At 36.5% G+C, this 25524-nt stretch overlaps 1 protein-coding gene across 1 annotated transcript in view; it reads left to right on the top strand.

Annotated features, from left to right (window-relative positions):
* LOC138146723 (cation channel sperm-associated targeting subunit tau-like) overlaps positions 1 to 25524 on the top strand; it is a 123378-nt gene that overhangs the window by 28963 nt on the left and 68891 nt on the right. The window contains exons 4-7 of the mRNA XM_069068824.1: positions 4718 to 4863; positions 9436 to 9558; positions 11686 to 11730; positions 19992 to 20060. Of these exons, the coding sequence (XP_068924925.1) occupies positions 4718 to 4863; positions 9436 to 9558; positions 11686 to 11730; positions 19992 to 20060 (383 nt within the window). The remainder of the gene's footprint in view (positions 1 to 4717; positions 4864 to 9435; positions 9559 to 11685; positions 11731 to 19991; positions 20061 to 25524) is intronic.

Here is a 25524-nt window from a genome sequence, read left to right as displayed (position 1 = left end):
AAGCACCAGTCTGAGGGGTCGTCGCTCTTGCTTTAACCTGCTTGGATCTGGATTGCAGCCTAGGGTGGAGGTCCTGGGGTGTGTGTCCTGCTTGCCAGAGCATGTGGAGACCTCAGAGAGGGCACCCATCTAATACCTCCGGCAGCTGAGAAAACCCCAGCGTTTGGGACGAAAACTCCCCTGTCTGGTGGCAGAGTCCTACTGTGGCAAAAAGCCCAAAAATCAAATCATTGAGTGGCAAAATGAGCAGGCAAAGGAAACAAAGCAGACAGAAGATTCCAACATTACACTCCTATTTTGGGGATAAGAAGGAGCAAGGCATGGAACAGGAGGAAAACAGTGAAGTCAGAACTCCTGCACCAAAAGCTTCAAAGGAAAATACAAGCTGGTTACAGGCCATAGAGGACCTTAAGAAGCAGATAAGAGAAGGGGAGGAAAAATTGGGAAGAGAAATGAGAACAATGCAAGAAAATTATGAAATGAGAGTCAACAGCCTGACTGAAGAAAATAATACCTTAAAAAACAGACTGACTCAAATGGCAAAGGAGGCTCAAAAAGGCAATGAGGAGAAGAATGCCTTAAAAAGTCAAATTTGCCAGATGGAAAAAGAATCTCAAAAGCTCACTGAGGAGAATCATTGCTTCAGAATTAGATTGGAGCAAATGGAAGCTAATGACTTTATGAGAAATCAAGATGCTGTTAAACAGATCCAAACAAATGAAAGAATAGAAGGCAATGTGAAATACCTCATGGGAAAAACCACTGACCTGGAAAATAGATCCAGGAGAGATAATTTAAAAATTATTGGACTGCCTGAGAGCCATGACCAAAGTAAGAGCCTGGAAAGCATCCTCCAGGAAGTTCTCAAAGAAAACTGCCCTGATGTTTTAGAACCAGAGGGCAAAATAGAGGTTGAAAGAATCCACCGATCACCTCCTGAAAAAGATCCCAAAAAGAAAACTCCTAGGAATATTATAGCCAGGTTCTGGAATTCCCAGATTAAGGAGAGAATATTACAAGCAGCCAGGAAGAAACAATTTGAATATTGTGGAAACACAATCAGGATAACCCAGGATCTGGCAACTTCTACACTGAGGGATCGAAGGGCCTGGAATGTGATATTCCGGAGGTCAAGGGAGCTGGGATTAAAACCAAGAGTCACCTACCAAGCAAAACTGAGTATCATGTTTCAGGGGAAAATATGGTCATTCAGTGGAATACAGGACTTTCAAGCATTCTTGCTGAAAAAACCAGAGTTGAATAGAAAATTTGACATTCAGATACAAGAAGCAAGAGAAGCATGAGAAGGTAAACAGGGAAAAGAAATCATAAGGAACTTATCAAAGTTGAACTATTTTTTTTTTGAAGCAATCAGGGTTGAGTGGCTTATTCAGGGTTGCATGGCCAGTTGTTGTTTCTGGGTGTGGTGCTGAGTGTCTGGGCCCGGATTTGATCCAGGTCATCCCGGCACTGGGGCCGGTGCTCTTGCTTGCTGAGCCACCTGGCCAAAGTTGAACTATTAACATTCCTACATGGAAAAACAATAATTGTAACCTATGAAACTTTTCTCAGTAGTTGAAGGGATTAGAAATACATACATACATATATATATATATATATATATATATGTCTTTATATGAGGGTATGCGGGCATATGAATGCATATGTGAATGTGTGTATATACGTTTACAGGTATACATAGATAGAGGGCACGGGACCAATTTAACAGGAAGGGATGATACTTAAAAGGTGAAATTAAGAGGTGAGAGGAATATAATGAGAGGAGATGGGGAGAGACAGAGTGGGGCAAACTATCTCATACAGAAGAGGCAAGGGAAAATGGTTACAATGGAGGGGAAGAATAAGAAGGCAAAAGGGAATGGGTCAACCTTATTCCTATTGAATCTGTCTTGAGAAGGGAGGGAAATACACACTAAATAGGAGATCTTACCCTCCAGGAGAATAGGGGGGGAAGGGGATGTGAGGGGGGATGATGGAAGGGAGGGCAGGCTGGGGGGGAGGGAAGTTGGAAGCACCCACTTTTGAAAAGGGACAGGATCAAAGTAGAGAATAGAACAAGTGGGAGGTGGGATAGGAGGGAGGGAAAAATAGTCAGTCTTTTACAATACATCTACTATGTTATTGTTTTGCATTAGCCACACATGTACAACCTATACTGAACTTCTTGTCCCCCCAGTGGGGGTGGGTGGCAGGGGGTGGAAGGGAATGAATCTGGAATTGAAAGTTTTAAAATAAAATATTCAAATATATATATATATGTGTGTGTGTGTGTGTGTGTGTGTATGTATATATACTATTATTAATACCATCTTACATGTAATTAAGAAAAAAGATGTACAGGCACTGAGGCATAGATATCCACTGGAAAAGTTGAAACGGGTATGGGAGAAAATATGGGAGAGAGCACATTGGAGGTGGGGATATCCTGTGGGACTGCTGTTTTGGGGGGATGGGTGGGGGAAAAACGGGGAGAAAATTTGTAACTCAAAATCTGGCGGAAATGAAAGATGTAAATCAGCAGTTAATAAAGCATTTAAATTAAAGAAAAAAAAAAAGAAGCCATATACTTCTTTTTCTAATTTTTCCCTTTTCCCTCTTCTAATATTTTCTTTTTTTTCCATTCTTATTCAAAAATCTATCTCACAAGAGATTTAAGTCAATCTACAGAGTCGTTGGGGCAGCTAGGTGGCACAGTAGATAGAGTGCTAGACCTGAAGTCAGATGACTCCTCTTTCTGAGTTCAACTCTGACCTCAGATACTTACTACTTTGTGACCCTAGGCAAGTCATTTAACCCTGTTTGCCTCAGTTTCCTAATCTATATAATGAGCAGAAGGAAACAGCAAGGCACTCCAGTATCTTTGCCAAGAAAACCCCCCAAAATGGGGTCACAGAGAGCTGGCCATGACTGAACAACAATAGAGACATACTTGAGAACCAGAAAATAACATAGATCAAGACTTATTTCTGTGATCATTGGGTTAAATTTCTCACCTGTGACTCCTAAGAGGCTGTGTGTGCAGCAACCACACCTGGTAAAAACCATCTTGGCAGACAGGCTAAACCAGGTTGAGGGTAAACTCAAACCTGTAGGTGAGTTAAGGAGATGTCTACCCCAAGCATGTGATGACTTACTTCCCCAGAAGAATGAGCGTATGGGTACAATTTATTCCAACTGCTATGAAGGCAACTGAAACAGGCACTGTAGAGTGCTTAGAGCTTGGTCAGACATGAGGTACACTGAGATCATCCACTGCATCCTGGGCCATGACCAGTTGTCTTGAGTTTTGTCTTGCCACGGACTTGGATGACTGGAAGAGAGAATGAGTCTGAGGACCTCATGCAACTCTGCCTAACTTAAATACAATTCATGGGCAAGTTAAGACATCACCCCAGTGTCATTAGTCCTCCTCAAAAACAAGGGATGAACAACAGGTTATATGTACAGGATATATGGTTATATGTACAGGATATATCCTTTCAGGAGAAGTTACTTATAATTAATTTATCAGGAGATTTATCTCACCCTCTTCCTTCCTTCCTTCCTTCCTTCCTGCCTTCCTTCCTTCCTTCCTTCCTTCCCTTCTTTCTTTGTCTCTGTCTCCGTCTTGCTCTCTTTCTCTTTTTCATGATGTCTGCAGTAAGTGCTTGTTGACTAAGCTACCCTCGTTTTCAAAGTCTGCTCGTTAATATGTTTAACTTTGTGTCTTAAAATAAACTGAATGTTTATCTTGAGTGCAATAATTAAGTGGCATTAAAACAGTGCCTTTATGTTTTTTTCATCTTTTTATAATCTACAGAAATTAAAATTCTGGTTGATACTAAAAGGAATTGTTCTAATCTAAAGCAAAAAATAGTTTAATGAATAGAATTTTATAAGTAACAGGATAGACTAGGGCATAGCTAAATATCTGAAATTAATCATAGGGTAGAAATTAACTAACAAATTTGTCAAATAGACACAGCTAGTCTGGATAATTCAGGCCAAATTATTTTTCCCTAACAGTATTAAAATTAGAAATGAATTATTTTCAAGTGGCTTATTGCTCTTAACTTAATAATTTCCTAAAAATTGTATTATTTATGGTCATCAGTATTCATCATTCTGTTAAATCATATGTTTAGACAAGCAAGCAAGTATTTATTAATCACCTACTATGTACCAGGCATATGTGCTAAGCACTGAAAATATAGTCAATAGCCTTCAAAGAGTTTACATTCTCATAGACAATTTATGAATTAATATATGTTGAAAATTTTTAACAGGGAATAGTATGTGGAGGAAAAGATGGTTGTCTGAGAAGTATTGCCCTGCTTTTTGTGTACCACCTTAGTTTACCACTTTACTTAGTCACAGACAAAAAAAAAAAAAGCTATTCTGGGTCAGCTAAGTGGCACAGTGAATAGAGAACCAGCCCTGGAGTCAGGAGGACCTGAATTCAAATTTGGCCTCAGACACTGGACACACTTATTAGCTGTGTGACCTTGGGCAAGTTACTTAACCCCAACTGCCTTACCTTCCCACTCCTACCCCCCTAAAAAACACAACTTCTTAAAAAGACTGTTCTTTTAAGATACACAAATCAGCTAATACTGGCTAATTTTGGCCCGCATTGTCTAAATTAATAAAGTTCATACAAAATCATTGCTCAACAGCCAAAAAAATATACTTCCTGAATTTCAAAATCTATTTTCAGTCAACTTACAGTATTATACAAATTTATTTATCCGCATCACTATAAACAAGATCATGAAATGTACTAAAGCTCATTCCTTGAATTTTAAGAACAATGAGAAGAAACCTGCAGTTAAGTTTGACGAAATAAAATACTTCTCTGTACAGGTAATGTCAATGTTTTTATTTTAACTAACAAAATATTTATATAGACTTACAGATAATAAGTGTGCTAACTGTATAAATGTTCCCTTAATATAATTGTTACTAATTATAATAATAATTGTTAGTCTGACCTTTGTACTTTCTCTCTATTCTTTCCTTTGTTTATCTTGCTTACTCCCATGGCTTTTTTTTCTTTGCTTTTTGGAAGGGCAGTTGGGGTTAAGTGACTTGCCCAAGGTCACGCAGCTAGTAAGTGTTAAGTGTCTGAGGCCAGATTTGAACTCAGGTCCTCCTGACTCCAGGGTTGGTGCTCTATTCACTGCACCACCTAGCCACCCCCCAAGGCTTTTTTGTAAATAGACTCCTAAAGGTAATAGGAAGCCCCAGATTTAATTGAATGATGGGGCTAATATGATCAGGACTAGACTAGGGAAATCATCTTGGCAGCTGAATGAAGGATGCATTGAAAGAGGGAGAATCTTGAGATTAGAAGACAAAAGAGGAAGCTATTGCAATAGTCCAAGTGAGAGGTGATAAAGCTCTGAGTAAGGGTTTTGACTGTATGAGTGGTAAAGAAGTTAGGCATGCAAGAGATGTTGTGGAGATAGAAATTACGGGATTTGGCAATTAATTGGATCTATCACATAAAAGAGTGAAGAGTCAAGGATGACATCCACTAGACCAACAAACCTATGGAGCATATTCTCACAGCTTATGGGCAAAGCTTCCCACACAGTTCACTTCCAACTACATGGCTTGCTTTGCAAAGTGTGGTGAGGCAATTTACCATGCCAAAGAACAGAAAGTGATACTGCCTGTGATTTATGTCATTTGCCACCTGTCACCTTAATACTTAATAGCTCACTATATAGAAGTATATGAATCCCAAATTAATATGTTGGGTTTGTGCAATATAATACTGATCATTTTGTCAGATTATTATACATTAGTTAGCACCCACATCATCTTTCACTGTTCAGATCTTTTATCTCCCTAGAAATAGAAACTGCATTTTGTTTCTAAGCCTTAAGATACAAAGCTTAGCATTTCTGCTGTCCAGTAGGGTTTTATAGAAGTTTAAAGAAATTTGGATTGAAAATAACTGATAAAGAAGAAACAAGTTTGCACACCAGGCTAATTAGGAAAGGGGCAAACACTGGATTGGTCCCTTTGGGTGTGCTATTCTGACTGCCCCAGTGTCATGATTCCCTTGCACTTCTGCTGCTGTTGTGCAGCAATTGCAGAATGAACTTAGTCTAAGCTCTCTGATAGGTTCTCATAGCTTATCTTCTAGCAGATGCTCACTGCCATGCCTAACTATTGTGTTTTACTGCTCACTTTTTCTTTGTTTTGTATATCTCTGGTTCTTCCTGGCTTCTGTTTATAAATCCTTTTTCCAAAGTTAGGAGTCAAGGGCAGCCCATTTCACTTGGAGCAGTGGGTGGTATATCACTTCCCCCTCAAGTAGCTTTCCTTTCTTGTGGGTGTGGAGCTGGAACTCTTTTGTGTTTCTATATCTTGAAAATTAGTCCCTTAAATGCTTCCAGAATTGTGTTGCCTCTAGTATGAATTTCTTATTGTGCACTTGATTTAATCAGTCTGGTCTTCCTTACTTTGTCTTCTTAGGTCCTATTTCTACTTCCTCATATAATACACTGAGGACTGAGGTGTTAGAGTTCAAACAAGGTAATTCTAGCTGGGTGGCACAGTAACTAGAATGCTGGACTTGGAATCAGGAAGGCCTGACTCCTCAAACTTGGCCTCAGACACTTAGCTGTGTGACCCTGGGCAGGTCACTTACCTTCTCTCAGCCTGTTTCCTCTTCTATAAAATGGACATTATAATAACATCTACTTTACAGGTTGTTGTGAGGATCAAATGAAATAACATATGTAAAATACTTTTCAAACCTTGAAACTATTATTACTACACCATTGTTATAGATAATAGTACATTTAAATAGTGCTTACTATGTGCTAAGCACTGTGCTAATGGCTTTACAATTATTATCTTATTTGATCCTCACAACAACCTTGGGAGGTAGGTGCTATTGTTATCCTCATTTTATAAGTAAGGAAACCTTGAGGCAAACAGAGGTTAAGTGACTTGCCTAGGGTCACAATCTAGGTTTATAATGAAACCTGTGTCTTTTTCAACTTTGCTGCATCCCTAACACCTAGTATATGATGCCTTGTATGTAGTAGATGCTTAGTAAATGTTTATTGGATTGGATCACTCCTGGCCAGGCCCTGCACTCTATCCACTGTGCCACACAGTGATAGAAATGTTAGCAAATCAGTTTTATTTTTCTTCTATTTATTGTCATCCTTGCAGTTTCATCCATAAATCCACTTTGAATGATCTGTCCTAATGGAGTCATATGCCAAACTTGCTTTAAATTAATTTTCTCCTTCCCAACTCTTCACATTTCTGTGAGATTGTAATGCTTATAAGTCTTTTACCATTACACTTTACCAAAATATTTTGAAAATTCTGAATACTGTTGCCTTTGGAAACTGTCTCTTTCCTTTCCAAAGAAATCAACTATTTGCTATTTACAGCAGTTTCTAGGTTTTTTTTAACCCTCTTATCTAGATTGCCTTTCAATTAAACTTTGACTTAAAAATGGAAAGTCAATAAAGTCCCATTTCCCATTTTTAAGTCATTAGATATTTGAAAAGCTAATGTAGTTCATCAGTATACACATATCCTGGACAGGTATTATGGATGGTCAGTTAACTGGGTCAAAAGCAGAATAGGAAGAGAAGAGAAGCTACATTGCACTTGAGAAAATGGGTAGCATTTTGAGCAGTGCTCCCTGAGAAAAAAAAGCTCACTTTTCAAACACCTTTCTTGTCCCAGTGATCATATTAATTTGTATACATGCCACATTTCTACTAAGAGATTATCATGCTTAACAGATTATTATGCTTATTGAATTGGATCGTTCCTGGCTGGGTGATCAGAGAAGGCCTTATTTAGAAGGTGATATTTGAGCTGGACATTGAAAGATATAGACAGGTGTAGACTGAAAAAAAGAGGCTTACAAGAAGAGGAATGGTTTGTGCAAAAGTTCATAAAGGAATTGTATAAGAAATAGTGACATAGGAAAGTAATAGACGCTTAGGGAATCTTTGTTGGAAAATGGCATCTGTTCTCTGTGACCCTGGTCTGCTAACACCACACATTAAAATGAATTTCATTGTTTTATGGAATGCTTGATGATGATACTTTAATTTTAATTCATTTAATTTGTTATTTAACTTATAAATTTTTTGATTAATTTAATTATATGTTATTAAGGTGAAATGAATTGAGATTGTATGTTTAATACTATTTTATGCATTTTGAGAGTCATAGGTATAAGGTAGCATAGAGAATATTGAATCTGGAGCCATAGAACCAGGTTTTGAAATCTACTAACTACATTTATAACCTTGAACAAATCAAGTCAAGTGAACAAGTATTTATTAAATGCCTACTATGTGCCATGTATTAGGATAAGTACTGGAAATACAAAGAAAGATAAACAGTTTTGCCCTGAAGGAGCTTGCAGTATAATAGAGTAGATAACATCAAAACAACTATATATAAATTATATATATATAAAATATAAACATATATAAATAATAAAGATATACGTAGAATATACTGGAGATGATATCAAAAGGACAACACTAGCATTAAGGGAGATTGAGAATAGCTTCTTTCAGCAGGTAAGATTGAAGCTGAGATGTAAAGGAAGTCACAAAATGGAGATAGAAGAGAGAGAAAATTCCATACATGAGGTGACAACCAGGGAAAATGCTCAAAGTTGAGAGATATGGAATGTTTTGCTCAAAGAACAACAAAAAGCCCAGTGTCAGTATGTAAATCATAGAGAATGTGAGGGGAAAACCATAGAGGTATGAGAAGACCTGAAAGTTAGGAAGGGGGTCAAGTTTTGAAAGACTTTGAACACCCAAGGATTCCATATTTGATCCTGGAGGTGATAGTGAGCCAAAGAAGTTTATTAAATGGGGGAGATTATATGTTTAGACTTGTGCTTTAGGAAGATCAGTTTGACAGGTGAGAGAAGGATGGACTAGAATAGGAAGAGACTTAAGATAGGCAGATCCACCCACAGCTATTGTAGTAGTTCACGCATGAAGCGATGAAGGGCTACTCCAGAGTGGTGGTAGTGTCGGAGAGAAGATATACAAGAGAAGTTTCTAAGGTGAAATCAACAGAATTTGGCCACAGACTGGACATGGGGGAAGTGAGTAAGCAGTCTCTAGGCCTGAATTGTTTCATCTGTAAAATGAGTTGGTTGGATCATATGAGGTATAATGTCCCTTCTAGCTCTACAGTTTATGATTCTGTGACCCAGATTTGTCATTTATTAGCTGTATGATTTTGAGCAAGTCCTCTAAACTCTCTGAGTTTTGATTTCCCACTCTGTAAAATGAGAATAATAATATTTGAATATTACTTGATACAATTGTTGTGCTCAAATTAAATAGTACATCTAAAGCACTGTTTAAAGTGTATTATATGTCAGCTATCGTTACTATGATTATGATTATTATTATTTAGGTTCCAAGACGTCAAGATGATGAAAGGAATATGGTTTATTTGGAACTAATGGAATTTGATGATTTAGAAGCATACCCTGTACTGTTGGGAAGTTTTAACTTACATCTTTATGAAATAATTCAGGTATATATTATTTACTGTAACAGTTTTATCAGCTGAATACCTAGCTATGCTCAGTCAGTATTCATGGTTACAAGAAGACTCGGTTTTAATAGCTACCTTCAAACTCTTATGATGAGGTCAAAAACCTTCATCTAGTTCTAATTTTAGCTGCATTTGCTTTGTTTATACAAAAATATACACTTGATATGATTTTTTAAATTTTTCTATCCAAAATGGATGGCCTTTGGAGGTAGTAGATTTCTATCCAGTATCCAGTTTTCACACACCTATTGGATATGTTGGAAAAGGGAATTCTGGTTCAGAGAGGACTTAGACTAAATGTCTTTTGAAGTTTCTTTCAATCCTAAGATTCTGATTCTTTTTTTTAAAGTTTATTTACTATTAGTTTACAACATTCAGTTCCACAAGTTTTTGAGTTCTAAATTTTCTTCCCCTCCCCCCCATGATGGCAAGCAATCCAATATAGGTTCTACATATACCTTCACATTAAACATTAGTCAAGTTGTAAAGAAGAGTTATAACCAGTGGGATGAATAATGAGGAAGAAGAAACAAAACAAAACGAAAAAGAGAGAGAGCAAGTAGTTTGCCTCAGTCTGCATTCAGACTCTGTAATTCTTTCTCTGGATGTGGATAACCTTTCCATTTTGAGTCCTTTGGAGTTGTCTTATAACCTTGCATTGCTGAGATGAGCCCAGTCTATCAAAATCAGTCGTTACAGATACAATGTGTTTAGAATTGTGTACAATGTTCTCCTGGTTCTGCTCCCAGCATCAGTTTATGTAAGTCTCTACAGGTTATTATGAAGTCTGTCTGCTCCTCATTTCTCATAACACAATAGTATTCCATTACATTCATATGTCACAACTTATTTAGCCATTCCCCGATTGATGGGCATCCCCTTGATTTCCAATTCTTTGCCACCACAAAAAGAGCTGCTATAAATATTTTTGTACATACAGGTCCTCATCCCGCTTGTCTGATCTCTTTGGGATACAGCCCTAGAAGTGGTATTGCTGGGTCAAATGGTATGCACCTGATTCTTTAATATTTAAATTGACCTGCATCTTGAGTTTATATTTTCTTAATAGAATTATTTATAACCTAGAAATTTCATTATATGTGTAATACTGGCTAACCCTCACTGCCTGAAAGGCCAGGTCAGTTAAATTTCACTCCTTCTTCAAGGTTCTCCAAATCCTTGAGGAGATTTAGGGGGTATTTAGGCTCTCTTCAAATGGCTTCAACCCCCACCAATCTTATTTCTTCAGTTGTGGGGGTACAAATCCTCAGTACCCCAGTTCCATCTAACTACTAACAGATTCGATTTATGTAGAAATATTGCTTCAGAAGATATAATCACAAATATATAAACTTACTCCCCCAACACAAGGGAGTCATAATTCCCCTCCTCCCTTTATACCTCCTCAGGCTTTGGAGAACAGAAATGGATAGTTCATAGTTTAGCTTAGTTCTCATAGACCTCCAAAGCTCTCCCCTCAGCCACCCTGGCTTCTCATCCTCAACTGGCTGGCTACACTATCCAGTCTATAATCCCGGCTCTGAAGTCATTATGGCTCAGACTCCTGAGTCCAGTGGAGAATCACTTCTGACACTTGAAAATGAGGTGGACAAATAACAAAGAACAGAAACAAACACCCCCCAGCCCCATTTCTCAGAAGAGGTAAAAAGAGGAAGCAGGAAAAGGAAGTCCTTTCTCTCTCACCATTTCAGTTCATGGCTCCCATGTTTTGGGTGAACTATGATCACCCTTTGAATGCAGCAGAGAAGAATGGCTGAAAAGAGCAACAGAACGACGGCAGTAGTAAGAGAACAAATAGCTCAGTCTGACCAGTTTTAAAGATATAGGCAGTCAATCAAAAGATGCCACTCCCACCCCCCCACCCCCATGGGAGGGGACCAAGAGACCTCCAAGTTAGGCATGAGTCACTGGGCATGCCCATGCCTTGGTTATACATACAAATGTCCATTTTGTTTATAAATAACATTTCATTTGTTATGTGATTTATTTGAGTTTGAATAATGTCCTGTACTGATATAATGCCCATCCATTATCTGAGATGACATGCATTAAAAAATTTCCCTCTTTTTTTAATCTGTCTTCCAGAAAGGATGTTTCACAGAAGAATTTAATATGAAGATTAGAAACCTGGTAGGGATTTGTTTCAAAATACATGTAATTGAGACACATCTATTAGTGAAAATAAAATTGTATTATATAGAAATATTTTTTAAATATGCAAATCATTTTAATTTAAAATGCTTTTGATCTTTTTATTAATTCACTCAACATTATTGTTCAGCACTTGCATTCATTATCACTGTGTTTACATTATTCTTCTTTTATCTTTCTGATTGCTGAGAGTCATTTTGGGGTATAAGTATAGGCTAACAGAAATTTTTAAGTAGTTACATAGAGAACTTCAGGATTAGTTGGAAAGTTGTCATCCTTGAGATAGCCTGGCAGTTCTAATGAACATGATAGTATGGTTGAATGACTAATTAAAACACAAGATCATTGTGGCCTTAGGTTCAAGAAGAATGAGAAGAGCTGAGGAAAGCCATGATCTCATACATCATGGGATCAGCTGATGATTTCTGACTTCTCTGGGTTGATGGCACTGGGCATGGTAGGTGTAGCAGCCCTGATCATCTGGCCAAGCAGACAGATCCCGCATCTGGATAATGAGATGGAAGATCAATAGAGAAATGAGTTTAGATCATTTTTGCTCTGCAGGTAGTGTAGCAAATAAAATGGATACCATTGGTGTGTTTGTCATGTTCCAATAGATTAATTTCAGATATATAACTTTCAAGCTAAATCTGGAGTAGATCAGCTCTTACTCTGTTGTACTCTATGTCAGGGCTCTTGAGTAATATAATCCACCAAGTATAGACTTACACAGGGAATGCATACACATACTACACATGCTTCTGTCTACCTCTTCCAGGAGGTCAGCAACAACATATATGTAGAACAAGGCCACAAAGGAGAAAATGTCAGGATTCCTAGACCATTGCATCCATGCTGCTACATTTTTCCCTTAAACCTTACTTTGAATTTTACCAAACTCTCCCATACAGAGGCAACAAGGTGGAGCAGTGGACAGGGAACTGGGCCTGGATTCAAGAAAACCTGAGTTCAAATATGGCCTCAGACATGTTTGACTAGTTGTGTGACCCTGGGCAAGTCACTTAATTTCTGTTCATCTCAGTTTTCTCATTTGTAAAATGGGAGTAGTAATATGACCCACCTTCCAGGATTGTTGTGAAAATCAAGTGAAAAAGTATGTAAAGCCTTTGAAAGTTCCCTGGCACATAGTAGGCACTCTGCTTATTCCCTTTCCTATAAATGCTCACTATGTAATATATATATATATATATATATATATATATATATATGTATGTATATATAAAGACAGAGAGACAGAAACAGAGAAGTGTATATAAGCTACAGGTTTAGACATCACTGGCACACAACGGCCATTAATCAGTAAGTGCTTATTAAGTGCTTACTATGTCCCAGAAATGCAATTAATGTTGGGAATGCAAATATGGAAAAAAGGCAGGTCCTTCCCTGAAGGAGTTTGCATACTAATGGAGGAAGAAATCTCATAAAATGAAACTAAAAAGGGACTTTTAAGGGGAGAGGGAAGACATGAAGGTAGCCATCACAGAGGCATAGTAGAGAAAGACCAAAGCGTAGTCTGAAGAAGGATGAAGATGACTGTCTGAGCCTCATTAAAATGGAGGTTCTAGGAAACCCATCCAATCAGGGAGAGAGGCCACCAGGACAAGGGTATTTCAATGAATTTCAGGGCTAGAATAAGTTTCCAAGATGAAGAGGTTTCTTAGCATGGTAGAGAAGGTCTGGTGTTTTTCCATTTGTGCACTCATGTTCATTTACCCCATGAATACCCAGGACTTACAGTTTCAGTTTTATTTCTTAAAGTGACAATAAAGAGGATAAAGCCACGATGTTACAAGACAATAATAACAGCTAACAGTTTTATCTTGGCCACTAAGTGCCAGGTACTTTACAAAAATCTCATTTGATCCTCACAATAATCCAGGGAGTAGGTGCCATTATTATCCCCATTTTACAGATGAGGAAACCAAGGCAAACAGGTTAACAGGCAAATAGGTGCCCAAGATCACACAGCAAGTATTTGAGGCAAGATCTGAAATCAGGTCTTACTGACTCTAGACTAGGCACTCTATCCACTGTATTATCTAGCTGCCTAAGATAAGAAGTCTTAAAACTCTGTAGGTTGTAGGTATCCCTAGTCATGTCCATGAAATTAGGCTTAATATTTCTACACTCTTTGAAGTCTAATGAAAGACTTGGTAGTCAGAACCTATCCTCTTTATAAGAGGTTTACTAAGCATGAATTATTTTTTCTAACTTATCTAATGAAGAGGCAAAAATCGTCTTGGCAGTCAGAAACTTGTCCCCCTATTTCTTTTTCTTTCTTCCATTTTATCGTCTTAATGTTTTTAGAAGCTCGATCAAGCTGTCATGGCCTAGGCTGGGGTAGACTTTGAATAGTACTCCCATTAAGCCTAGTGAGATTTTTTGAGTTCCTTTAGATTTTACTTATAAATCTTTCTAGACATGAATTCCTTGTTGAAGAAGACATTTGCATTTTTTGCCCTCAAAGTTTTTTTGGCTCTTGACCCTTACAAATTGGATAGTGGGAGTAAAGGGAAGTCAAGAGTATTGTCTTTCTGGAATATAGCAGACATTTAATAAATACTTCTTGACTTGACTTGACTTTCCCTGTATGTAAATGAATCTAGTGATTGTACCTCACCATCTCTAATCAATCTATATTCCTTGGAAGTTTAACCTTGGTGGCTAAATTTCTCTCCTCTCCCTCGAAAAGTTTTGTTTTTGTCTTTGTTTTTGCTTTTTGGAGGAGGGAAGGCAGGGCAATTGGGGTTAAGTGACTTGCCCAAGGTCACACAGCTAGTAAGTGTTAAGTGTCTGAGCATGGATTTGACCTCAAGTCCTCCTGACTCCAGGGCCAGTGCACTGCGCCACCTAGCCACTCCCAGAAGGGTTCTTTAGGAGACAATTTTTCCCTTTATATTAGTAGGTAGGAATTCCTTTCCCCTCCAAAACAATAGCTATTTTATGCCTCAAATACATGCTCCTGACAATGTATAAAATGTAGAATGACAATGTTTATTTCAGTGCTCCATGAAGTACTGCCTCTTTTTGGAGGGATAAGTTAGTTCACCAAAGGCTTTACACCTTTATCTTTTAAGCTTTCATAGGATCATAAATTTAGGACTGGGAAGGACTTTAGAGGACATTTAGTCCAACCCTTTAATGATATAGTTGAGGAGAATAAAGCCCAGTGAGATTAAGTGACTTGTCTAAACTCATAAAATGTCAGAGACAAGAGTTAATGACAATCATCCAGTCCATAATAATATTAAAATGGTGATTGGTACAAATACCTATTCATATAAGCTTATTAGCTACAAACTAGTGTTATCAATCTTGCTATCATGCATATATACATATATACACATGGATGCATATGTGTATATACATACACATATATGTACATATATGTAGATATACTGTACATCTATACACACACATATATAATACCATCAATTTTATTAATTAACTTTTGTTAGTGACTACTAGAATATCTTTTACCTTCCTTCTGTGCAGCTATGGCGCTAACATCCCCATGATTTCTCCTTGTAATCTTTCTGCTGCTTATTTCAGTTCAGCCTTCTAGGTAGCTTTATCTTACTCTTTCTTTGACTCAGTACCTTTCCTCTTTCTGCTGTCTGTTAGTTCTCACAGTTTCCTCCTTTTCCACATTGCTAGTAGTATGTTGTCAGGAGCATCTACTTAGAAGTTAGTTGCTAACCCCAATTTAATTGTGTGTTTGTTTTCTCTAAATTTGAGCCTACTTTTCCAACAAAAGGTCTTATGTACTTGTGAGAGTGTTCCCAAGACTTTTGGGGTATTGTTCTTTGTACCAACTGTTCTTACTATTCCACCTTGGTAAATATTGCTTTTTTTTTTGGAAGGCAATTGGGGTTAAGTGACTTGCCCAAGGCCACATGGCTATTAAGTATTAAGTGTATGAGACCAGATTTGAACTCAGGTCCTTCTGACTTCAGGGCCAGTGCTCTATTCACTGCGTCACCTACCCGCCCCAAATATTGCTTTTTAAATGCTAATTAACTATAACTAATTAATTATCATTGGGGAGCCTACTGATAAGCCCTTATGAGCAATAATACTAGAAACCCTAACTCCTCAAAGTTACTAACCCCTGGCACTGCAAAAGATGCAATAGCCAGCTACCCTCAGGATACCCAGTCTGCCTCTTCACAGGGGCTGAATGAACTCAGAGGAAGTGCTACACAAGGGAAGGGAAAACAAACCCTCAAAAAGTGTTATGTGAGACCCAACTGATCCAGAGCACCTTAAGAGCATTTATAAATTAACTTCAGGAAGAGTAACAAATAGCTGGAACTGAATGAGATCAGCCAGCAATTTGATAATAATCTGTTCTCATCAATAATGACAGTAAATCTACCTACTTATATAGTCGTAACTCAGTTATGTGAAGAAATAAAAATGGGTCTTAAGGAAATGTGAAAATGAAAAACTTCTTGGATCTAGTCAAATGCAAGTAGAAGAAATTCGTTCTGTAAGCCGCATAATTATAAAGACACTAAGGGAACTAATTTTCAAGATGTCACAAAAGAATGGGAAAAGCTGTGATATTATTAATATCCCTAAAAAGTGATTGAAAAGAAATTAACTACCAACTCATTTCTGTAAAAAATCTTTGTGAAAATGGTCTATGCATATTTTTTGGATTTTTGTATTTTTATTTTTCCCCAGTTACATGAAGAAACAATTTTTAACATTTGTTTTTAAAACTTTGGGTTTGAAATTCTCTCCCTCCCTCCCTCTCCATCCCACCCTCCATTGAGAAGGCAAGCAATTCGATATAGGTTATACATGTGTGGTCATGCAAAACATATCCATAATAGTCATGTTGTGAAAAAAAATAGACCAAAAAAACTCAAGAAAAATAAAGTTGTTTTTTTTTTTTTAAGTATGCTGTATTTAGACACCACCAGTTCTTTCTCTGGGAATGGATTGCATTTTTCATCATAAGTCCTTCGGAGTTGTCTTGGATCATTGCATTTCTGAGAATAGCTGTCATTCACAGCTGATCATGTTACAATATTGCTGTTCCTTTATACACAGTGCATTTTACTTTGTATCAGCCCATGCAAGTCTTTCCAGGTTTTTCTGAGAGCCTCCTGTTCATTATTTCTTATAATACAATAGTATTCCATCATAATACCACAACTTGTTCAGCCACTCCCTAATTGATGGACATCACCTCAATTTCTAATTCTCTACCCCTAGAAAAAAAGCTCCTATAAATATTTTTGTACATATAGGTCCTATTCCTTTTTTATTTGTTTTTTTTTTATCACTTTTGGGATACAGACCTAGTAATGATATTGGTAGGTCAAAGGGTATGCATGGTTTTATAGCCCTTTGGCAATATTTTTTCATATGGATATAGATAGCTTTGATTACTTCATGTGAAAACTTATATCTGGGGGCAGTTAGGTGGCACAGTGAATAGAGCACCAGCCCTGGAGTCAGGAGAACCTGAGTTCAAATCTGGCCTCAGACACTTAACATAAAACTAGCCATGTGACCTTGGGTAAGTCACTTAACCACAATTGCCCTACTTTCCCCCCTCCAAAAAGCAAAAAAAAAACAAAAACAAAAAAAATCTTTTGATCATTTATCAATTGGGGAATAGCTCTTATTTTTATAAATTTGACACAGTTCTTTATATGTTTGAGAAATCAGAGAAACTTGTTCCAACATTTTTTCACAGTTACTCTTGCTAACTATTTCCCTCCATCCTATTTCCCCTCATTTATTCTATTCCCTTTCCTTTTACCCTGTCCCTCCTCAAAAGTGCTTTGCTTCTGACTACCCCCTCCCCGAATCTGCTCTCCCTTCTATTACCCTCTCCCCTTCTCTTATCCTCTTCCCCCTCCTACTTTCCTCTACGGTAAGATAGATTTGTATACCCAACTAAATGTATATGTTATTCCCTCTTTGAGTCAATTCTGATGAGAATAAGGTTCACTCACTCCAGCTCACTTCCCCCTTCTTCCCCTCCACTGTAAAAGCCTTTTCTTGCCTCTTTTATGTGAGATAATTTACCCCATTCTACCTCTCCCTTTCTCTTTCTCCCAGTACATTCCTTTCTCACTCCTTAATTTTAATTTGTAGATATTATCCATGCATATCCAACTCATACCTTGTCTATATATATATATATATATATATATATATATATATATATATATATCCCTACTAACTACCTTAATAATAAAAAGTTCTTATGAATTACAAATATCATCTTCCCATGTAGGAATGTAAACAGTTTAACCTTATTAAGTCATGTATGATTTCTCTCTTCTGTTTACCTTTTTATGCTTCTCTGGAATCTTATATTTGAAAGTCAGTTTTTCTATTCAACTCTGGTCTTTTCATCAAGAATGCTTGAAAATCATTTGTGTCATTGAATGTCCATTTTTTCTCCTGAAGGATTTTGCTGAGTAGGTGATTCTTGGTTGTAATCCTAGCTCCTTTGCCATCCCAAATATTATATTCCAAGCCCTCGGATCCTTTAATGTAAAAGCTGCTAAATCTTGTGTTATCCTGACTGTGGCTCCATGATACTTGAATTGTTTCTTTCTGACTGCTTGCAGGGAATATAGGCAGGCTTTCCTAGTCATTCCTCTTCCCGTAGTCACTCAGCTGATTGAGAGGTACAGAGAATACAAGATCCTGCTATATTACCCCCCCAAAATTGTCTTTGTAGAACAAAATACCAACTTAAGGGCTCTTCTCCAATGGGGTATCTTATAGGCACATGTCAAGATTATAAAAGATTCCTTGGTAGATGCAACTACAGAAATTATTTTGTTCAATGAACTTCTGACTATTAAAGTGAGACATAAAGCAGGAAACATATTTGGTCTCCAAAGGTCACTGTCATGGAGCGTGACTTCCATAGTCTAAATAGATGAGAAATTCTCTGTGGAGATGTTCATTTTGTAGATGACATTGTGCTGGTAGATTGCTTCAAACCGAAAAATATTAAATGGATTCCTAGAGATTTAGCTAGTAGTCCACACAAGGAAGAGCAAGTAGATTAAGAATATATTTTCCCCAGATTTTGACATGCAATTTGGTGTCTAGTCCATTGAATTAATTCATCAGTATAAATCTTACATAAGCACTACAGACAGATGAACTAGGCACATGTTTCAATAGAAAAGAGTAGTGGGATAATATTTGGGATATTGTAAAGTTCTTTTGGTGATTCTGAACTGCTCCCTATAAGCAAAATCTGTAATTTTCAATACATTTCCCTAGTGATACAGTACCCTAATCTCTAAAGAATTAGTATTGCAACATGACCCAAATGGCAGTGGGAAAATATAGAGAGGGTTAAAGTCATCCTATTCTGGAATATTATCAATGAAGACATATTTAAGTGATATAAAAAATAACCTGACTAAGAAAGGAGGTAAGCTTGTCATATAGCAAGAATGAGTGGAAACATTGTATTTAGGTAACTTGAGTATTGCACCAGTACCCATAAATTATTATAAGAACCCAAGAAAAACATCCATGTGTTACTTATTAATCTTGCTATGAAAATTGCTCAATGCAGGAAAACAGGAGGGGGGTTTGCATTAGTTCACAGAACACAGTGCAAAAGCCAAGCATTTGTTTTTTGGTCACAAATATATAAAATGACATCCAGATGGATAGAGCAATGTCCTTGCCTTTTCACTTAGATTTTGTTTTGGCTAACTTCATTTGCATACCTATCAGACAATTTTAAAACTAGATTTAATCTTAGCCAAGAGCTTTTTGATTGGCATTTGTTGGCTGTTCTTAGCTCAGTGTAGTTTATGGAGTGGCTAGGATGGCATTGTCAAGAAGCTATCCCCACTGTAGCAGATGGGTTTTGACGGCCTAGCAAATAGTTCCAAAGAACTAAAGTTCAGAGATTGGCTTGACCATAAGACCCAGAAAATGCTACATCAAAATAACAACCAACCTTTTTTGTTGTTTTTTTGTTTTGTTTTGTTTCTTTGTTTTGCCAGTCAAACATTGACCTTCCTTACAATTTCATGCTAGTCTTGCTATGTCAGAGGAGAATTTACATGTAAATCTGGCATTTATTATAATTTCACTTTTGGCTTTTCTAACCTTCTGCAATATTATATGTAATAAAAAGTATTACTTTTTATTATCTTATCCATTAAAATAACATTCTGATCTAATGTATGAAAATGAATTTGTCTCATGTTTAGGTTGTCTGCAAAGCTGAAGTGGAGTTTATGTTTTGCTATGGAAACTTTGGTTATGGCTTTTCACATCAGGTTGGTTCCAGTTTTTTACTTTGTTATAGTTTTCAGTAGTAATATTCTCTTAGACTTATTTTTTTTTGTTTATTGTGAATTTTACAATCATCAACAAACTTAAAAACAAAAACAAAAAAGAGAATTGTGTAAGAAACTGAGTTTCTATTACATATAGTTTGTTTTTTGAAGAAATATGTGTATAATATATATATATGTAGTGAGAGAGAGATTTTAATAAGATGTAACAAAATTGTTCTTAAATTAAGGAATATTCAGCACCTGTGAATTTTTAATATATATTTTATTTTCCCCCAATTACATGCTAACACAATTTTAAGCATTTTTTTTTGTTTTGAGTTCCAAATTCTATCCTTTTCTTCCTCCCCTCTCCTCTCCCTGAGATGGTAAACAATCAGATATGGGTTATACATGTGCAATTATGTAAAATATTTCTGAATTTTTTAAAATTATTTTGATAGCTATTTCAATATAATAGGTTTCCTTTGTAACCCTATATATTTTGTGCATTTAAATTCTTCTTCTTCAAGAAGCAGTCCTTAAGCATAAAAATAATTTAATATATCTACTTTTTTTATCCATTAACTCATCACCTCTTCTTTTTCCCCAAATAGAAGTCTTCACTTGATGTGTGTATAATTGTATATATACCCATATATACATCCATATACACAAATGTATATGACTATTTATGTACATATACCTCTGCATGTGTGTTAGTCAAGCAAAACAAAGCAACATATTGGCCATGTCTGAGAATGCATGTGTTTGAGATTTATTTTCAATACTAGTTTGTTAACATTCATGAAAATATATATTTCAAGATTTTCTTTAGTCTAAGATTACTTTGTTTTTTCTCTAATTTCATTTTTTCTCACTTACATGCAAAAAAAATTGAATGTTCTTTTTTTGAAGTTTTTATTTCCAAATTCTCTCCCTCACTCCTTCCCTCACCCTACTTGAGAAGACAAGCAATTTGTGAAGTCATGCAAAACATGTTTCCATATTAGCCATGTTGCCAAAGAAAACAGACAAAAACCCAAGAAAAATAAAGTAAAAAAGTATCCTTCAATCTGTATTCAGACTCGATTATTTTTTTCTCTGGAAGTGAATACCTTTTTTTTTTAAATTGTAAGTCTTTTGGGATTGTCTTAAATTATTACATTGCTGAGAATATCTAAACCATTCACAGCTGATTATCGTACAATATTGCCGTTACTGTGTACAACGTTTTCCTGGTTCTTACTCACTTTACTTTGGCTCACTTTACTTTGTATCAATTCATATAAGTCTTCTCAGGTTTTTCTGAAAGCAATCCTTCTTGTCATGCCTTAAAGCACAATAGTATTCTATCTCAACCATATAAAACAACTTCTTCAGCCCTTCCCCAGTTATTGGGCATTACATTAATTTCTAATTCTTAGCCACTACAAAAAGAGCTTCTATAAATATTTTTGTGCTTATAGATCCTTTTCCTTGTCCTTTGATCTCTCTGGGAGATCAAAGAGCTAGTAGGGGTATTTCTGGGTCAAAGGGTATCCACAGTTTTATAGCTATTTGGGTATAGTTCTAAATTACTCTCCAGAATGGTTGAATCAATTAACAACTCCATCAACAATGTATTAGTGTCACAACTTTGTTACATCCCCTCCAACATTTATCATTTTTCTTTTCTGACATGTCAGCCAATCTGATAGATGTGAGGTAGTACCTCAGAATTGCTTTAATTTGTATTTCTCTAATCAAGAATGATTTTAGAACATTTTGATATGATTATATATTGTTTTGGTTTCATCAAAAAGCTGCCTGATCATACATATCCTTTGACCATTTATCAGTTGAGGATGACTCATATTATTATAAATTTGACTCAGTTCTCTATATATTTGAAAAATTAGGCCGTTATCAGAGAAATTTGCTGTAAAAATATTTTCCCAGTTTCCTGCTTTCTTTCTATTCTTGGTTGTATTGGTTTTATTTGTGAAAAAACTTTTTAATTCAATATATTCAAAATCATTCATCTTAAATCCTGTAAGGCTCTCTGTCTCTTGTTTGGTCATAAATTCTTCTGTTATCCATAGATCTGACAGGTAAAATTCTCCATCCTACCCTAATTTGCTTATCCTTTATGTCTAAATCATATACCCATTTTTACCTTATTTTGGTATATGATGTGAGATGTTGATCCAGGTCCTCAAGTGTAAGTCCTTTTGACTGACACCAAACTTCACAGAGCAAATCTTTTGGGGATTACCATAGTAATGACAGCATTCAGATAATTCAGTACCACATTCAGGTAAATGGCAGTTTCTTGTTCCTTATCTCTCTTTCCAGCAAAGTCAATCAATTAGCAATTACTAAGTGCTATGTGTCAGGTACTATGCTAAGTGCTGGGTGCACAAAGAAAGGCTCACATTCTAATGAGTGAGAGACAATGTGCAAAAGTGTATATACTACTTAACTCCAATTAACACACACACGCACACACACACACACACGTATATACAAGAGAAATCATTTGGTGATTTGTTCTGTGAAGTTTGTCAAAGGACCTGTACTTCAGGACCTAGAGGGTCACATGGGAAGTTTGGAGTCAGTCAAAGGGCCTATGCTTGAGGACTTACAGGGCTGCATGTGGCCTCAATGCCTTAGGTTCCCTGCCTTGGACCTAGTTTCTACCAAATTGCTTTCCAGTTTTCCCAGTTTTTGTCAAGTTCTATATCCAAAAGTTTGTACCTTTGAGTTTGTCAAATACTAGATTGGTATGGTAATTTACTCATGTGTATTGTGTATGTAATATATTCCACTGATCCACCACTCTATTTCTTATCCAGTACCAGATTGTTTTGATAATTACTGCTTTGTAACATAGTTTGAGATCTGGTACCGCTCGGTCACTTTCCTTCATGTTGTTTTTCATTGATTCCCTTGGTATTCTTGACCTTTTGTTCTTCTAGATTAATTTTGTTATTAGTTCTTCTGGCTCTATGAAATAATGTTTTGGCAGTTTGATTTGTATGGCACTAAATAAGTAATAAGTAGAATTGTCATTTTTATTATATTGGCTTAGCTTACCCATGAACAATTGATAATTCTCCAATTCTTTAGATGTGACTCTGTGTGAAAAGTGTTTTTAACTGTGTTTCTGTAGTTCTTAGGTTCATGTAGTTCTTGGAAGGTAGACTCCCAAATATTTTATGTTTTCTGCAGTAACTTTAAATGGAATTTTTTTATCTCTTGCTGCTGGACTTTGTTGGTAATATATAGAAATACTAATGATTTGTGCAGGTTTATTTTATATCCTGCAACTTTGCCAAACTTAATTATTTTAACTAATTTTTTAGTTGATTCTCTAAGTATATCATAATATCATCTGCAAAGAGTGATAGTTTTGCTTTCTCAATGCCTTCAGTTTCTTTTTCTTTTCTTATTACTATAGCTGGTATTTCTAGTACAATATTGAATAATAATGGTGATAACGGGCATCCTTGCTTCAACCCTGATCCCGTTGGGAAGGTTTCTAACTTATTTACATTACAAATAATGCTTGCTAATGGTTTTAGTTAGATACTACTTATCATTTTAAGGAAAGCTCCATTTATTTCTGTGTTCTCTGGTATTTTTAATGGGAATGAGTCTTGTATTTTGTCAAAAGCTTTTACTACATCCATTGAGATAATTATATGATTTATATTGGTTTTGTTATTGATATGATCAATTGGAATTCATACACATGGCATGTCGTGGGAAAAAAGGCCCCACAGTTCAAAGTTCACGTGAGTCAGAGAGAAGCTTTATTTAGATTTTCACTACAATTTTTTCATGACAGGGGGAGACACTGGTTGACTGAGTCTAATGATATCTTTTAAAAGCTTCCTCTCGGGGGCTGCTAGGTGGCGCAGGTGAATAGAGCACCAGCCCTGGAGTCAGGAGGACCTGAGTTCAAATCCAAACTCAGACACTTAACACAAAAAAACTAGCCATGTGACCTTAGGCAAGTCACTTAACCTCAATTGCCCTCCAAAAAGCAAAAAAAAAAATTAGTTTCCTCTCAGCCAGGTAAGCCCTGAACACAGGAAATACCTTACTAATGCAAATAGTAATAATATATATTAAAAATCAAGGGCATTTAAACCAGAGTGTATCTATCCGCTGATGGTTTTGGAAACAGAAAGAGGGCACCTTGTATCTTTCTGGGAGAGAAAACAAAGGATTGCTAATCTGCTGTTGGCCTTAAGTGCTTTTCTTCTGTGGTTTACATTGTAGAAGACCTGGGATAAATGTAAATATAAACATGGAAAGATGGATGTAACTGCTTATTTGCACAAATGTGGAAGCTAGTTTAAACATGGAATAATTTATGCCGAGGTCATAGACAAAGACTTTTTAATCTCTCTGTCTCCACAGAGCCATATGTGAGCCTTGTATGGTTCATCTTGGACTTCATCACTCATATCCTCCTACAAAAGGAGTGGGCAGTGTTGGTGAAGGCAACCAACTTTTTCAGAGCTGCTGTAGTTGCAGACTAAGGGTTAAGAGAAGGATAAAGAACTACTGAAGAATATATATCATAGATCCCCCTCAATTTCTGAGTCTTGGAAAACATAACTTGTAGTAGCTGCAGTTAACTCCACTTTAGCCAAGGGGTATCCAACATGTTTCTGAGTGATGACAAGGCTCTAGTATGGTCCCAAGTCCCTTCTGGGGGCCCATCCAATTTATATTCTTTTTGGCTCTGTCTCTTCTGCAGGTGTCCTTGCCCCCACCCCCTTGAAGTCCTGAGAATCTGTAGGACCTTGTCATTATTTCTGTCAGATACTTTTTCATCATTAATAAGGTTCAAAGCAAAGAAAAAAAATTTTTTAGCCCTTCTTTGAACATTATTTAAATTTTGGCACTTTTAATTTCCTTAGTCTGATGATCAATCAGTTGACATATTACTGGAGGAATTAAAACTGTATCCCTAGCACCTTGAGGGCAGGGCCTTTCTTTTTTTTTTTTTTTTTTTGGTCTTTGTATCCCCAATGCCTTAGCCTTGGATATGAGCATTTAACACGTTTTTTTAAATTTTTATTTAATTTTTAATTGAATTCTTATTTCTGAACACCCTTAGCTCTAGGTACCCTTATACTTGGACACACTTTTCACAAAACAGGATAGAAGGAACATAGAATGTATGTTTCAGTAAGTGACACGAGATGGAACCTGTTTAATAGCCTGTCACTACAGTTCTCTCTACTGGTAATCATGCTATGTGTTAGAATGGTTGGGAAGACTAGGACCCAGTCCCTCAAATATCTTTTCCAGGCTTACTTTCTCTTGCTCTTCCATATCATATAATTAACATTCTTTTCCACTCTATCATTTTCTATTTCTTTCAAGTTACTTAATTATGCACCATGAACTGCTAAATAATACCTTCCTCCCCTAACCTGATTCTTTAAGTTTCCTTCCCTACAACTCT

Source organism: Petaurus breviceps, unplaced genomic scaffold, assembly GCF_028583685.1.
Source record: "Petaurus breviceps papuanus isolate PSGF00001 unplaced genomic scaffold, PetGlider_PUasm1.0 90769, whole genome shotgun sequence".
In the NCBI taxonomy this organism is placed as follows: domain Eukaryota; kingdom Metazoa; phylum Chordata; class Mammalia; order Diprotodontia; family Petauridae; genus Petaurus; species Petaurus breviceps.
Note: the sequence above shows the minus strand (reverse complement) of the source record. Positions and strands in the feature narration are given on the sequence as shown.